Source organism: Heterodontus francisci, chromosome 1 (assembly GCF_036365525.1).
Source record: "Heterodontus francisci isolate sHetFra1 chromosome 1, sHetFra1.hap1, whole genome shotgun sequence".
NCBI lineage: Eukaryota > Metazoa > Chordata > Chondrichthyes > Heterodontiformes > Heterodontidae > Heterodontus > Heterodontus francisci.
Genome location: NC_090371.1, coordinates 224,916,504 through 224,932,859, shown reverse-complemented (window position 1 = coordinate 224,932,859; position 16,356 = coordinate 224,916,504). Strand labels below are relative to the sequence as shown.

Sequence of the window (16,356 nt, the reverse complement as noted above, 5' to 3'; positions counted from 1 at the left end):
TCCTTGATCTCTCTTCCCCTCTCTCCCTGCGTTCTCGCTCTTCGTGTCTCAGTCCCTCTCTCCCCCGCCCTAGCCCGAGGACTAGTTAATGCAGATTACAAATTGTGGGCAAAAGATGCAGGGGGAATATGAGGAAGCACTTTTTTACGCAGCGGGTGTACTGACGTGGAACTCACTGCCACAAGAGTAGTGAAAGTGGAGATGATCAATGCTTCAAGAGGAAGTTGGGTGGCCACTTGAGAGAAATAGACTTACAGAGCTATAGGGATCGAGCCAGTGAGTAGGCATGAACTTGATCGGTCCAAATGGCTTTCTCAGTGCTGTAAATAAATGACTCTCTAGCTCTCCCTCCCTCCCCCTCTCTCCCTCCCTCCCCCTCTCTCCTCCCTCCCCACTCCAACCCTACCCCCTCTCCCCCCGTCCCTCTCCCCCCGTCCCTCTCCCCCGTCCCTCTCCCCCCGTCCTCTCCCCCGTCCCTCTCCCCCGTCCCTCTCCCCCCCCGTCCCTCTCCCCCCGTCCCTCTCCCCCCCGTCCCTCTCCCCCCGTCCTCTCCCCCCGTCCCTCTCCCCCCGTCCCTCTCCCCCCCGTCCTCTCCCCCCGTCCCTCTCCCCCCCGTCCCTCTCCCCCCCGTCCCTCTCCCCCCGTCCCTCTCCCCCGTCCCTCTCCCCCCCGTCCCTCTGCCCCCGTCCCTCTCCCCCCCGTCCCTCTCCCCCCCGTCCCTCTCCCCCCGTCCTCTCCCCCCCGTCCCTCTCCCCCGTCCCTCTCCCCCCGTCCCTCTCCCCCCCGTCCCTCTCACCCCCCGTCCCTCTCCCCCCCGTCCCTCTCTCCCCCGTCCCTCTCCCCCCGTCCTCTCCCCGTCCTCTCCCCCCGTCCTCTCCCCCGTCCTCTCCCCCCCGTCCCTCTCCCCCCCGTCCCTCTCCCCCCGTCCCTCTCCCCCCGTCCCCTCCCCCGTCCTCTCCCCCCGTCCCTCTCCCCCCGTCCTCTCCCCCCGTCCTCTCCCCCCGTCCCTCTCCCCCGTCCCTTCTCCCGTCCCCCTTCCTCCCTTCCCCCCTCTCCCTTCCCCCCCTCTCCTTCCCCCCTCTCCCTTCCCCCCTCGTCCCTTCCCCCCCTCTCCCTTCCCCCCTCTCCCTTCCCCCCCTCTCCTTCCCCCCCTCTCCCTTCCCCCCCCTCTCCCTTCCCCCCCTCTCCTTCCCCCCCTCTCCCTTCCCCCCCCTCTCCCTTCCCCCTCTCCCTTCCCCCTCCTCTCCCTTCCCCCCCTCTCCCTTCCCCCCCTCTCCCTTCCCCCCCTCTCCCTTCCCCCCCCTCTCCCTTCCCCCCCTCTCCTTCCCCCCCTCTCCCTTCCCCCCTCTCCCTTCCCCCCTCTCCCTTCCCCCCTCTCCCTTCCCCCCTCTCCTTCCCCCCCTCTCCCTCCCCCCTCTCCCTTCCCCCTTCTCCCCCCACCCCTCTTCTCCCCCCCACCCCTCCTCCCCCCCACCCCTCTTCTCCCCCCCACCCTCTTCTCCCCCCCCCACCCCTCTTCTCCCCCCCCCACCCCTCCTCCCCCCCCACCCTCCTCCCCCCCACCCCTCTTCTCCACCCTCTTCTCCACCCCTCTTCTCCCCCCTCTTCTCCCCCCCTCTTCTCCCCCTCTCTCTCCCCCCCTCTTCTCCCCCCCTCTTCTCCCCCTCTCTTCTCCCCCTCTCTTCTCCCCCTCTCTTCTCCCCTCTCTTCTCCCCCCTCTTCTCCCCCCTCTTCTCCCCCCCTCTTCTCCCCCCCTCTTCTCCCCCCCCTCTTCTCCCCCCCCCTCTTCTCCCCCCCCTCTTCTCCCCCCCCCTCTTCTCCCCCCCCCTCTTCTCCCCCCCTCTTCTCCCCCCCTCTTCTCCCCCCCCTCTTCTCCCCCCCCCTCTCTCCCCCCCTCTTCTCCCCCCCTCTTCTCCCCCCTCTTCTCCCCCCTCTTCTCCCCCCCTCTTCTCCCCCCTCTTCTCCCCCCCCTCTTCTCCCCCCCCCTCTTCTCCCCCCCCTCTCTCCCCCCCCTCTTCTCCCCCCCCTCTTCTCCCCCCCCTCTTCTCCCCCCCTCTTCTCCCCCCCTCTTCTCCCCCCCTCTTCTCCCCCCCTCTTCTCCCCCCCCTCTTCTCCCCCCCCTCTTCTCCCCCCCTCTTCTCCCCCCCTCTTCTCCCCTCTTCTCCCCCCCTCTTCTCCCCCCCCTCTTCTCCCCCCCCTCTTCTCCCCCCCTCTTCTCCCCCCCTCTTCTCCCCCCCCCTCTTCTCCCCCCCCTCTTCTCCCCCCCCTCTTCTCCCCCCCTCTTCTCCCCCCCTCTTCTCCCCCCCTCTTCTCCCCCCCCTCTTCTCCCCCCCCTCTTCTCCCCCCCCTCTTCTCCCCCCTTCTCCCCCCCCTCTTCTCCCCCCCTCTTCTCCCCCCCTCTTCTCCCCCCCCTCTTCTCCCCCCCTCTTCTCCCCCCCTCTTCTCCCCCCCCTCTTCTCCCCCCCCTCTTCTCCCCCCCCTCTTCTCCCCCCCCTCTTCTCCCCCCCCCTCTTCTCCCCCCCCCCTCTTCTCCCCCCCCTCTTCTCCCCCCCCCTCTTCTCCCCCCCCCTCTTCTCCCCCCCCCTCTTCTCCCCCCCCCCTCTTCTCCCCCCTCTTCTCCCCCCCCCTCTTCTCCCCCCCTCTTCTCCCCCCCCCTCTTCTCCCCCCCTCTTCTCCCCCCCCCTCTTCTCCCCCCCTCTTCTCCCCCCCCCTCTTCTCCCCCCCCTCTTCTCCCCCCCTTTTCTCTCCCCCCTCTTCTCCCCCCCTTTTCTCTCCCCCCCTCTTCCCCCCCCTCTTCTCCCCCCCTCTTCTCCCCCCCCTCTTCTCCCCCCCCCTCTTCTCCCCCCCCTCTTCTCCCCCCCCTCTTCTCCCCCCCCTCTTCTCCCCCCCTCTTCTCCCCCCCCTCTTCTCCCCCCCTCTTCTCCCCCCCTCCACCCCTCTTCTCCCCCCCTCCACCCCTCTTCTCCCCCCTCCACCCCTCTTCTCCCCCCCCTCCACCCCTCTTCTCCCCCCCTCCACCCTCTTCTCCTCCCCCTCCACCCTCTTCTCCCCCCCTCCCCCCCTCTTCTCCCCCCCTCTTCTCCCCCCCCCTCCACCCCTCTTCTCCCCCCCCTCCACCCCTCTTCTCCCCCCCTCCACCCCTCTTCTCCCCCCTTCACCCCTCTTCTCCCCCCCCTCCACCCCTCTTCTCCCCCCCCTCCCCCCCTCTTCTCCCCCCCTCCACCCCTCTTCTCCCCCCCCTCCACCCCTCTTCTCCCCCCCTCCACCCCTCTTCTCCCCCCCTCCACCCCTCTTCTCCCCCCTCCACCCCTCTTCTCCCCCCTCCACCCCTCTTCTCCCCCCCTCCACCCCTCTTCTCCCCCCCTCCACCCCTCTTCTCCCCCCCTCCACCCCTCTTCTCCCCCCCTCCACCCCTCTTCTCCCCCCCCTCCACCCCTCTTCTCCCCCCCCTCCACCCCTCTTCTCCCCCCCCTCCACCCCTCTTCTCCCCCCCTCCACCCTCTTCTCCCCCCACTTCACCCCTCTTCTCCCCCCACTTCACCCTCTTCTCCCCCACTTCACCCCTCTTCTCCCCCCCTTCACCCTCTTCTCCCCCCCCACCCCTCCCCCCCCCTCCACCCCTCTTCTCCCCCACCCCTCCACCCCTCTTCTCCCCCCCCCTCCACCCTCTTCTCCCCCCCCTCCACCCCTCTTCTCCCCCCCCTTCCACCCCTCTTCTCCCCCCCCCTTCCACCCTCTTCTCCCCCCCCTTCCACCCCTCTTCTCACCCCCCCCTCCACCCCTCTTCTCCCCCCCTCCACCCCTCTTCTCCCCCCTCCACCCCTCTTCTCCCCCCCTCCACCCCTCTTCTCCCCCCCCTCCACCCCTCTTCTCCCCCCCCCTCCACCCCTCTTCTCCCCCCCCCCTCCACCCCTCTTCTCCCCCCCCCCTCCACCCCTCTTCTCCCCCCCTCCACGCTCTTCTCCCCCCCCCTCCACCGCTCTTCTCCCCCCCCCTCCACCCCTCTTCCTCCCCCCCTCCACCCCTCTTCCTCCCCCCCTCCACCCCTCTTCCTCCCCCCTCCACCCTCTTCCTCCCATCTCCACCCCTCTTCCTCCCATCTCCACCCTCTTCCTCCCATCTCCACCCCTCTTCCTCCCATCTCCACCCCTCTTCCTCCCCCCCTCCACCCTCTTCTCCCCCCCTCCACCCCTCTTCTCCCCCCCCCTCCACCCCTCTTCTCCCCCCCCCTCCACCCCTCTTCTCCCCCCCCCTCCACCCCTCTTCCTCCCCCCCTCCACCCCTCTTCCTCCCCCCCTCCACCCCTCTTCCTCCCCCCCTCCACCCCTCTTCCTCCCCCCTCCACCCCTCTTCCTCCCATCTCCACCCCTCTTCCTCCCATCTCCACCCCTCTTCCTCCCATCTCCACCCCTCTTCCTCCCCCCCTCCACCCCTCTTCTCCCCCCCTCCACCCCTCTTCTCCCCCCCCTCCACCCCTCTTCCTCCCCCCCTCCACCCCTCTTCCTCCCCCCCTCCACCCCTCTTCCTCCCATCTCCACCCCTCTTCCTCCCCCCCTCCACCCCTCTTCCTCCCCCCCTCCACCTCTCTTCTCCCCCCCCTCCACCTCTCTTCTCCCCCCCCTCCACCTCTCTTTTCCCCCCCCTCCACCTCTCTTTTCCCCCCCCTCCACCTCTCTTTTCCCCCCCCTCCACCTCTCTTTTCCCCCCCCTCCACCTCTCTTTTCCCCCCCCTCCACCTCTCTTTTCCCCCCCCCCACCTCTCTTTTCCCCCCCCCCTCCACCTCTCTTTTTCCCCCCCCTCCACCTCTCTTTTTCCCCCCCCTCCACCTCTCTTTTTCCCCCCCCTCCACCTCTCTTTTTCCCCCCCCCCCTCCACCTCTCTTTTTCCCCCCCCCTCCACCTCTCTTTTTTCCCCCCCCCCACCTCTCTTTTTCCCCCCCCCCCACCTCTCTTTTCCCCCCCCCTCCACCTCTCTTTTCCCACCGTACCCCCTCTCTCTCGTACCCCCCCTCTCTCTCTCTCTAGTACCCACCTTCCCCTGTCTCGCTCTCTCACCTTCCCCACCCCATGTCTCCTATGTTCCTCGCAGCAGCCAGTCCCGCCGCTGGATATGTACCCTGCCTATTTTATTTGAGTTTGGGTGAGTGGAGGTGGGAATCTTCCCATTGTGCAGGATACAGGATGTTTACTAAATTGCGCTGAAGAAGCAGGGCGGCGCATTCCACTAATCAATGCTAACGCCGCCCTGGCAGCCCCTGTCAGTCACAGGTCCCACCTCCCCCCTCTGCCTGAGGTACAGGCGAACCATCAATTAGAGCCAAGCCATGGGCAGATTGGTGGGCCGAATGGAAATCTTTGGCAGGCCGTATGATGGACAGCCCTGATCTAGCCTAATCCCACTTTCCAGTTCTCGGTCCGTAGCCCTGTAGGTTACAGCACTTCGTGTATAGCTGATTTAAAAAAAAAATGCTAATGCAGGTTTCTATCTCTACCACCTGATAGGCAGTGTGTTCGAGAATCCTACCACACTCTGGGTGAAAATTAAGATTCTTCTCAACTCCCCTTTCAATCGCTCTGCCAACTACTTTAAATCTTTGCCCCCTGGTTATTGACCTCCCTGTGACAGCACATAGGTTCTTCCTGTCTACTTTATCTAGGCCCAACATAATTTTGTACACCTCAGTGTTATGACCAGGTGAGAAAGGGGTCTGGGGTTCCCTCTCAGCCTTCACCTGGTCTTAGCGTAACAGGGTTTTTTTTAAAACACCTTTTTTAGCTTCCCCTTAGTGAATCCTTGTTCACTAACTTCCAATTATAAGGCAAAAAAACTAGCCAAACAGGTTTTCTTAGGTTAAAAGAAAAAAAGGTTGAACTTTATTCAACTTAAACTCGAATTCGGTTAATGCCTGCAGATACGCGACGCGCCCACACTAGCATGCATATGCGATACACACATGCAGATAGAGACAGAAAAGAGCAGAAGAAATATAGTGGCAAATTTTGAGGCAACATCTGAAGATGGTTTTGGTTACTGTTCTTGAGCTCGTTGTAAAGTCCTTGATTGTAGGTAGGTCTTGCTTTTTGTTGGGGCCCAGTATTATTCTTAAACTTTGTTCGATGTAGGAGACTTTTCTCTCTTGAAGTTCATGTGTCCTCAATGGGTCCAGAGGCTTGTGAGAAAGATATGGGAGCAGACAGGAGAGGCTTGGAGCAAACGGTCTTTCTCTCTTCAAACTCTGTCCAATTCAGTAAGACCCAGGTTACCAAGCAGGTTAGTCATGTGACTAGCTGTTCTGACCACGTCTGTTATTGGATTCTCTTGTCTTAGTCGATCCTGGAATGTCTCTTTGTATGCACAATACCTGGTGCTCAAAGTCCATTGTGGGTTAACTTGGAGCAGGGAATAGCCCCTTTGTCCCTCCAAGCACTGTCTGTTAGTATGTAAATGTTTTTTTCCAGCCATGGCTGATCTGTTTAACAAGTGATTTCCTCACTCCAGCAGCAGTTTAAAATCATTGTTCATGTGACAAAATTAATATGCCTTATTCTTGGCAGGTGGGGGGGTATACATGACACCTCCACATCCAGCGGAATGAAATGCGATTTGAGAAAATGCATTTCATTAGAAAGGGTAGAGAGAGAAAATATAAGATACAGGGGAAAAAAAAGCATGCATGTCTCTCTCTCATTCATTCACACTCATTCATAAATCCTCAAACTTATTACAGCCTGTCTATTCTTGGTGCTAGTGCTGTTTTAATTGTCCCTTTTTGGACATCCCAATAAACAGGTGGTTCTTTGGGGAAGTTTTTCTTCAGTTTGCACATTTCCATGACTGCCTTGGGTCTTTGTTTCTGTTAAGATCTGCAAAGTTGGGGGGGAGGGTTAGATTTAATTAGTCTTAAGTTGGAATTTTCTTTCAGGAGAGTCAGTAGTGGGCGGGTCTATCCTGAACACTCTCTCAGTGCTTTGCTGGTCATGCAAAGGCTTTTGACTTCAGGGGATGGCTGGTTCTCTTTTTTTTGGACTGTCGGGGAGGATTCTTTGCTAATCTCCCCTTTGTCCTTTGGGACATTCCTGCCTGTAGGAATTTGTGCAGACTTGGCTGCACGCTCTTGTGACACTTCGACTAGGTGAGACATTGCCCTCACGATTTCTCTGCCCCCTAAGGGTCTTTCTTTGTTTCTGCAGGTTCCTGTAAATGCTGTTAGCAACTCTGGTGGGGTGCTTCTAGTGTCTGCATTTACATAAGAGGATGTGGGGTCTAACTTTTCAAATTTTTCAGGGTTGGCTGACCGGACAGTAAGGGTTTTCATCTGGGATTCCTGCCGGACTTCTTGGTCACTTTTTTCCCCTTTCCTTCCTAACCTTTTGCCGGCCTTGTGCCTGTCTGTCCCCTTTTGTTCTCGGCGAGGGGTCCCTTACAGTTCACCAGCCCTCTGCTGGAGGGTCCTCTTTACACCGGTATAGGACTTAGGGGTGCAGGTTTCACTGTGGGTTGGGGTTTCCTCTCAACCTGACACATGTGGCAACTCCTGCAGTACTCCATTACATCTTTGTGGAGTTTTGGCCAGTTGAACTGCTGCCTTTTGCGGGCTTTGATCTTTGGTATACCGGCGTGTATAGCCACTGTAGTCTCGTGGGCCCTTCTTACTGTTTCTCTCCGGTACCTCTGCAGCACCACTAACTGGTGAGCTACTATCCACTCCTTGCTCTCAGATCTGTTAAGAGAACTCCATTTCCTCATCAGTACCTCATTAGCAATCAGGGAGTCCCTCTGCTTCACTTTCAGATTGGGCAGCCTGTGTTAACTTTCGCAATACTGAGTTGGCTCGCTGAGCCTCAGCTAGGGAAAATTTATTGAATTCACTCCCTGGGTCTTCTAACTTCCCAAAGAAAGTCTCGGGCAGACAGACCTCATGGTCATTTGCCTGCATTGCCAAAGCAGTCTCCTCTGGGCGAGCTGTTTTGATCATGGCCTGATTCATCACACCTTCAGGGAAACTGCAGGGACTGTCTCCTGCCACTGCCCTTTCTCTCTGACCTCCTGCTGTCTTTCTTTCACTACTGGGGTGGCTACCACCTTCGCCCCTGCCAGATCATTACCTAGGAGCAGGTCAACCCTGTCCACAGGCAAACTAGGGATAATCCCTACAGTCACTGGTCCCAAAACTAGGTCGCACTCCAGGTGCACCCGGTTGTACAGGTATAGGCATACACTGCCCTCCAATACCATTCATCACCATTTTGGTGTTCACTGCGCTCTCTGGGGGAAAGGTCAGGCCTTTTCCCAGTAAAAGGGATCTAGTGGCCCCTGTGTCCCTGAGAATCACTATGGGCTTGCTTGTCCCACTCGGGTGTGGGGTTGCTTTCCCTTCAAATACAAAATCCTGATAGCCTTCAGGAATCCTGTTCACTTTTCCTGCACCTGCAGCAGTAAGCCTCCTGGGTGTCACTCTTACTGCAGTTAAAGCCACAGCTTGTTCTGCTGTGCTTTCCATAAGGGTCCCTTCTCCTTCACTGAGCAGGTGTGCCCTGATTAACCCTACAGGTTTTCCTTTCAGTTTCCAGCAGTTAGCTTTTAGATGTCCTGCCTTATTGCAATGGAAGCACACAAGTCTCCAGGTCTCATTCCTGCTCACAGCACCTTCCTTTTTTGCTGTTAGAGGGCCCCCTGTGTCTCCTGCTTTTCTTTCTCTCCCAGGACTCCTTGGGCTCCTATCACCTTTCCACCCTTTGTCCTTTTCTGATTTGTGGGGGTGACTAAGAAAGGTTCTCCCTTGGGAAGCTGACTTTTAAATTAAAGCAAACTTATCAGCCAGAATGGCCGCTTGCCGGGTTCTCTGAACTCGCTGCTCCTCTACATGGGTCTTTATGGACAGTGGGAGAGAGTGTTTAAATTCCTTTAGCAGTTACTTCTCTGAGATACTCATAGCTAAGCTGTACTTTGAGAGCCTTCAGCCACTGGTCAAAAGCCAGCTGCTTGCTTCTTTCAGACTCCAGATAAGTTTGATCAGCTTGCTTCTTGAGGGTTCTAAACTTTTGGTGATAGGCTTCGGATACTAATTCATCTGCCCCGAGGATAGCATTTTTTGTCAGTTCATAATTTGATGAACTCTCATCTGGCAACAGGAAATAAACCTCATGCGGCTTTTACTGTTAGCTTGCTTTGTATTAAAAGAGGCCAGGTCTCAGCTGGCCATTTTAGCTGCCTTCCCAGTTTCTCAAAGGAGTCAAAAATTCTTGCACATCTTCCTCATTGAATTTTGAGATTAGTTGAGATAGTTTTAATAATTCTGTACCTAGCCCTGAATTACGCTCCTCCATATTGGCCATGCTTTTGCTGGGTTTACTGTATCACCCCCCAGTTAACTCAAGCCGCTTCAGCTCTCTTTCTTCGCATTTTTTTCTGGAAGGCTCTCTCTCTCGCTCTCGATGCAATATCTGAAGATGGTTTCGGTTACTGTTCTTCGAACATGCTGTAAAGTCCCTGACTGTAGGTTGCCAAGCAGGTTAATCATGTGACTAGCTGGTCTGACCACGTCTGTTTGTGGATTCTCTTGTCTTAGCCGACTCTGGAATGTCTCCTCGTACACGCAATACCCAGTGCTCAAAGTCCATTGTGGGTTAACTTGGAGCAGGGAATAACCCCTTTGTCCCTGCAAGCACTGTCTGTTAGTATGTAAATGTTTTTTCCAGCCATGGCTGATCTGTTTAACAAGTGATTTCCTCACTCCAGCAACAGTTTAATATGACAAAATTAATATGCCTCATTCTTGGCAGGTGGGGGGGGCGGTCTGCATGACATCAGTTAAATCTCCCCTCAGCCTCCTCTGTTTAAAGAAAACAATACCAGCCTATCTCATCCTTCCTTATAGCTATGATTCTACACTCCTGAAAGCATCCTTGTAAATCTCCTTTTTAGTGTGATCACATCCTTCCTGTAATGCGGTGACCACAACTGTATCAATACTCTAGCTGTGCCTTAACTAGTGTCTTATCCAATTCTGGCATAACCTCCCTGTTCTTGAATTCCATGCCTTGGCTAAGAAAAGAAAGTAGCCTGTAGGCCTCCTTAACCTCCTTATCTACCTATCCTGCTACCTACAAGGATCTGTGGACATGCATTCCATGATCCCTCTGTTCCTCTTCACTTCTCAGTATACTACCGCATATAGTGTATTCCCTCGCCTTGTTTGTCCTCTCCAAATATGTTACCTCACACTTCTCCAGATTGAATTCCATTTGCCACTTTTCTGCCCACCTGGCCAGCTCATTGAATCTTCCTGCAGTCTGCAGCTTTCTTCCTCACTATCAATCTTGCGACCAATTTTTGTATCAACTTCAAACTTCTTAATCATGCCCCCTCAAATCATTGATATCTAACTCTATGACAGAGAAAGCAAGGGACCTAGTACTGAGCCCTGCAGAACCTCATTGGAAGCAGCCTTCTAGTCACAAAATCACTTGTCATCTATTATTCTTTGCTTCCTGAACTGACCAATTTTGAATCCAACTTGCTGCTTTCCCTTGGACCCCATGTGCTTTTACTTTTCTGACCAGCCTACCATGTGGGACCTTAGCAAAAGCTTTGCTAAAATCCATGTAGACTACATTAAACGTGCACCCCTAATCAACCATCCTTGTTACGTCTTCCAAAAATTCAATCAAGTTAGTAAGACAAGACCTCGTAACAAATCCTTGTAGATTGTCCTTGATTAATTTGTGGGGTTCGAAATGATGAATAATACTGTCCAGCAGCATTTTTTCAAATAAAAGTGATAATAATGCAGTTGAATTCCGTATTAGTTTTGAGAGCGACATACGTGAGTCCAAAGTAAGAGTCTTAAACTAAAACAAAGCCAATTACATAGCTATGAGAGGAGAGCTTTCTCAGGCTGGTTGTATAAATAGACTAAAAGGTATGATGCTAAATTAACACGGGAAAATTTAAAGGAATAATTCAAAATTTTCTCCAAAAATACATTCAATTAAAAGATAAAAACTCAGCGAAAGAGATCCACCGTGGCTTACTAGAGAAGTTAAGGCTAGTATTAGATTAAAAGAGGCTTATAATGTTGCGAAGAATAGTAGAAGCCTGAAGATTGGGACTGTTTTAGGAACCAGCAAAGGGTGACCAGCAAGTTGATAAGAGAAAGAAGAGAATATGAGGGTAAACTAGCTAGGAATATAAAAACAGATCGTAAAAAAAATTTACAAGTATATAAAAAGGTGGTGAATAGCTAAATTAATCATTGGTCTCTTAGGGCAGGACAGGAGAAATTATCATGGGAAATGAGAAAATGGCAGACGCAAAAAAATATTTTATGTCTGACTTTATAGTAGAAGAGACAAATTACAAGCAGAAATAGAGGGTAACCAAGGAACCAACAAGAGTGAGGAACTTAAATAATTAATATCAGCAAGGAAGAAGTGTTCGAGATAATTAATGGACAAAATGCCAACAAATCCCCAGGACCTAATGGCCTACATCCTTTGCTTCTAAAAGAGGTAGCTGCAAAGATAGTGGATGCACTGGCTGTGATTTTACAAAATTCCCTAGATTCTAGAACAGTCCCAGCAGATTAACAAATGTAACACTGCTGTTCAAAAAAAGTTCTGGGAGGGGTGGGTGGTGGTGGGTGGGTGAGAAAAGGAAACCGCAAACTGTAGGCCAGTTAGCCTGATGTCAGCCATCAGGAAAATGCTAGAATCTATTATTAAGGAAATCTTAACAATGCACTTGGAAAATCATCATATGATCAGACAGAGTCAACATGGTTTTACGAAAGCGAAATCATGTTTGACAAATTTATTAGGTTTTTGAGGATGTAACTAGTAGGGTAGATAAAGGGGAGGCAATAGATAGTATACATCTATTTCTAAAAGGCATTCGATAAGATGCCACACAAAAGATTAATAAGCAAGATTGCAAGATAAGGGCTCGTAGAATTGGATACTACTGTACAAAATCTTTATTATTGCATATAAGCAATCGCATGTAATATGCATTTTTTTCTCTGCTTGAAAAAACACACAATCTACCCTGGTTTCTGGCCCATTTTCCAACAGAAAATGTTCCATTTTGTGTGGTAACATTTTCTGACAGCTTGTTTTCTTGGAGTATTTTGTAGATGAAAACACAAACATAGAAAATAGGAGCAGGAGTAAGCCATTCGGCCCTTTGGGCCTGCTCTGCCATTCAAAAAAGATCATGGCTGATCGTCTAATTCAATACCCTGTTCCCGCTTTCTCTCCATATCCCTTGATCCCTTTGGCATTAAGAAATATATCCATCTCCTTCTTAAATATATTTAATGACTTGGCCTCCACTGCCTTCTGCGGTAGAGAATTCCATAGGTTCACCGCTCTCTGAGTGAAGAAATTTCTCCTCATCTCAGTTCTAAATGGTTCTGGACTCCCCAGCCAGCGGGAACCTCCTCTCTGCGTCTAGCCTGTCTAGTCCTGTTAGAACTTTGTAGGTTTCTATGAGATCCCCTCTCATTCTTCTAAACCCTATTGAATATAGACCTGGTCGACCCAATCTCTCCTCATACGTTAATCCTGCCATCCCAGGAATCAGCCCAGTAAATCATCTTTGCACTCCCTCCATAGCAAGAACATCCTTCCTCAGATAAGGAGACCAAAACTGTGCACAATACTCCAGATGTGGTCTCACCAAGGTCTTGTATAACTGCAGTAAGACAGCCTTGGTTCTGTACTCGAAACTACACAGTCTATAGAGGGGGAGGTCTTGCAGGATAAGGAGAGACGTGAGCAGGACTCATCCTTGGATGATGAAGATGCTGAGAACTTGCATCAGGAAATGTGGATGGGAGGACAGAGCGCGTCCAGGCACTGCATACTGGGTGAATGCATGGCAATGACTTATTGATCAACGGTTCTCCTCACCATAAAGACCACCATGTGCTCTGCAAGCCACACGGCAGCCTCGTTCACCTGTTGTGCAGCAGTCCGCATCTGCAACATCTTTGTCTCCACCATTATTGGCATCAGCAGACTGAGCCAATGCCCATGTTACTGTATCCGTGGAGAGGCACATGAGTAATGCGGCACGGCAATGATGTTGTTCCATAAATTGGCAGTTGTGAAAGGCCAATGATGTGATGGAAGGAGACACGATCGTACATGCTGGCACACTTCATTCACACAGTAAAAGCAACACACGTGTTAGTGAAGAACATTTAATGATTTAACTTTTTACAGTGTTGCGTGTCACCCGTGCAGACCCATTTGTGTAACGGCGTTCTTCTGAAATGCTTGTGGGTGCTCCTTCGCAGTGCCCACTCTGCGCGAGCCTGCTGATCTGATTGCCCTTTGGCTGTGGATGACTTCGACAGTCGTCCTCTGTGCGCATGAGACCTGGAGGGCCCTGGCTGTCTGGGGGAATCCTGCGTCAGTGCAGAACTCTCCTCAGATGTTGTGGCAGCTGAAGCTTGACTCACTGGCAAGCATTCCCTTTTCATGACACCTGGGCTTTGTTTCAGCTCTTCCGGATAAAATGACGAGTGTTAAATATTTATTAAATATTATATATATTTATTCAAATACTTCAATAGAAAAACAGTTTTGCAACACAAATGGCTTTAAATAATTATAACTTCAGATGTTTTAATATAAAACCTGAACGTAATGGTTATACACACCATTGTACAGATTTGTGGTTCATGTAACTGCCTAAAGTTTTTATTTATTTTACAACATTTTTCTTCTAGTTGTTAGTAATAAAGTTTGTCTGCAATTTTACTGTAAATCAGGAATGAGTTGTGGTACTGTCATAAAGCTTGAAGCATTATATCAAGTTATATGTCATGTGGACAGAGATTCAATATTTATGTTGTGTGCTGTCTTACATAATTACAGGATGTCAGGTTTGATTTATACTCACTCCAGTTGAATCAGGGCTTACTAAAGCAAAAGTAAAATTAAAATATAGGTTTTTGCAATTTTCTACTTTTGGCTGGTGCTGCTTTGCTTTTATTGCATGCAGTATATCCTTTAATGACATTTCAGTGAAGCAGTTTTATTGAGATTATGTTTCTGTGCCAACAAACTGATCTCAATAGGGGTGGTTATATACCAAAAAAAAAGAAATTTGCCAAGCTAGGCAGAAGGAGCAAAAAGAGTGGGAATAATTGGATAGTTCATTCAGAGAGCTGGCAGAGACATGATGGGTCGAATGGCTTCCATCTGTGCTGTGTGATTCTATGATCATCTGCAAATTATGTAACAATAAGTGCAATGGGGGAGAATTATTCCAGTTGCTATGTTCAATGACCATGTAAATATATTGATGAAGAACCTTGTCCTCTAGTAATGGTAGCTGGTAATGATGAAAAGAAGTTAAATATAATCAGATCTGATAATTTAGCAACCAATATCAAGGTTTAGAACTCTACCTTTTAGGCATCTAGCCTTTTGGATAAGTTGGACAAGAATGAAATATCATATAGATGAAGTGAAGGGCACAGTTTTTATGTGTGCTAGGTGTAATAACATCATAACTGATATATATAGTGACGGAAATCCCACATGCCAAATGGAAAATATTAATTTTGTCGTATGAAACTTTGCCCGAGACATTTTACTGGACATTATTACAAATAACTTTTAAAAAGCAGAACAGAGCAGTAAAGTTGGTCACGCACAATTTGCATATGAGAAGCCAAAGGCCGGCTGGGAGACAGAGGTGATTCCCCAATCTAGCCAGAGCAATGGGGCTGCTCCCCGATTCAATTACCTAGAATGGTTTTGTCAATGTTGGTCATCAAAAACCATCGACACCCATTGACTTTGAAAGAGCCAGTTCCCCCCCCACCAAGTATGTCTGAACAGCCTTGAATTTCAAATATCCTCCCAGAAGGTGCTGTTTCAAGCAGAGGTGGTCACATCATATGACATGACTATCTGTGTAACTCTTGAGAGTTTGTGAATTGTTTGCTCTCAATTCACTGGATATGTTTCTAAATTTCTTCCACATGAATTACAGCTGACTGTAATCTTCTGGTTGAATTAAAAGCACTATATAAAATTATATTGCTGTAGGAAAGGAAATTTCTAGTGATGCCAGTAATTATGTCGTGGTGGTGGGAAATGCTGTATTTAAGGAGATTTAAATTCAATCCCGAACTGTTAAACCTATACATCCCTGGTTTTTCCAATAAAGCTCCCCTCCCCCCCCCCCCCCCCCCCCCGCCCAAAGGACTTATGCGACACCAATTTGAGGGGCGGCAGAGTGGCGCAGTGGTTATCACCGCAGCCTCACAGCTCCAGCGACCCAGGTTCAATTCTGGGTACTGCCTGTGTGAAGTTTGCAAGTTCTCCCTGTGTCTGCGTGGGTTTCCTCCGGGTGCACCGGTTTCCTCCCACATGCCAATGACTTGCAGGTTGATAGGTAAATTGGCCATTAGCAATTGCCCCTAGTATAGGTAGGTGGTAGGGAAATATAGGGACAGGTGGGGATGTGGTAGGAATATGGAATTAGTGTAGGATTAGTATAAATGGGTGGTTGATGGTCGGCACAGACTCGGTGGGCCGAAGGGTCTGTTTCAGTGCTGTATCTCTAAACTAAACTAAACCTATGTTCCCTCTAATATCCCTTCACTGTGTGTGGGTTGTTTGTTGCACTGCACAGTCCCTTTAAAATTGCTGTGCAGCTGCAAATGCGCACATTTTAAAGGGACTGCTGCTTGTGCCTGGCCTGTTTGTCCCCTGTGCGGCACATTCCTGATTGCAGGTGCGTAGTCATGTAACACAATTTAGAGGGAACATTGAGACATTTTGAGATGCAGGCCAAATAAGATTTTCTTTTGCTTTATGAATGAGGGACACTTTGTCTAAACAGAGGGTACTTGTATCTCATGACTAAATAGGTTGGATGGGATACTTGTTGATAACTAAACCAATGTTGTTGTGGTTGTTACTGATTATTTTGGACATTCTAACTGAATCTTCTGGAAATAGGGCTTTTAGTTTTAGAAATATGAAGAACAAATCATGCTAAATTGTGGTTATTTGGCCCAAATTCAATATGAATTAAACCCATCAAGGCAAATTAACAGCCCTCTTTACCACTGGTGCATTGTAGCTGCTGGATATATAGCTCCCTTCCCTCTGTTTCCATCCCCCACCCCCAACCAGCCCACTGTAACTGTTGAAAATTCTACTGAATGCACTGCAGCAACTCTTAGTTACTTCAACTGGACCTCCAAGCCCTTTGACCTGTACCACGGGACAAAGAGCAGGGGTGTCATGGGCATATCATCACCCAAAGAACTCTTCCAAATCCATAGCATCCTAACATGGAAGTTATAGCTATTCCTTTATTGTTTCTTG

At 51.4% G+C, this 16,356-nt stretch overlaps 2 protein-coding genes across 5 annotated transcripts in view; both read left to right on the top strand.

Moving 5' to 3' along the window:
* The window catches only part of LOC137363192 (uncharacterized), a 14,879-nt gene extending 7,668 nt beyond the window's left edge, over nucleotides 1–7,211 (top strand). Inside the window, exons 7-9 of the mRNA XM_068027174.1 lie at nucleotides 186–276; nucleotides 6,144–6,248; nucleotides 7,192–7,211. Of these exons, the coding sequence (XP_067883275.1) occupies nucleotides 186–276; nucleotides 6,144–6,248; nucleotides 7,192–7,211 (216 nt within the window). The remainder of the gene's footprint in view (nucleotides 1–185; nucleotides 277–6,143; nucleotides 6,249–7,191) is intronic.
* The window catches only part of rapgef2b (Rap guanine nucleotide exchange factor 2b), a 660,162-nt gene that overhangs the window by 239,032 nt on the left and 404,774 nt on the right, over nucleotides 1–16,356 (top strand). The gene's annotated exons all lie outside the window — the stretch shown is intronic.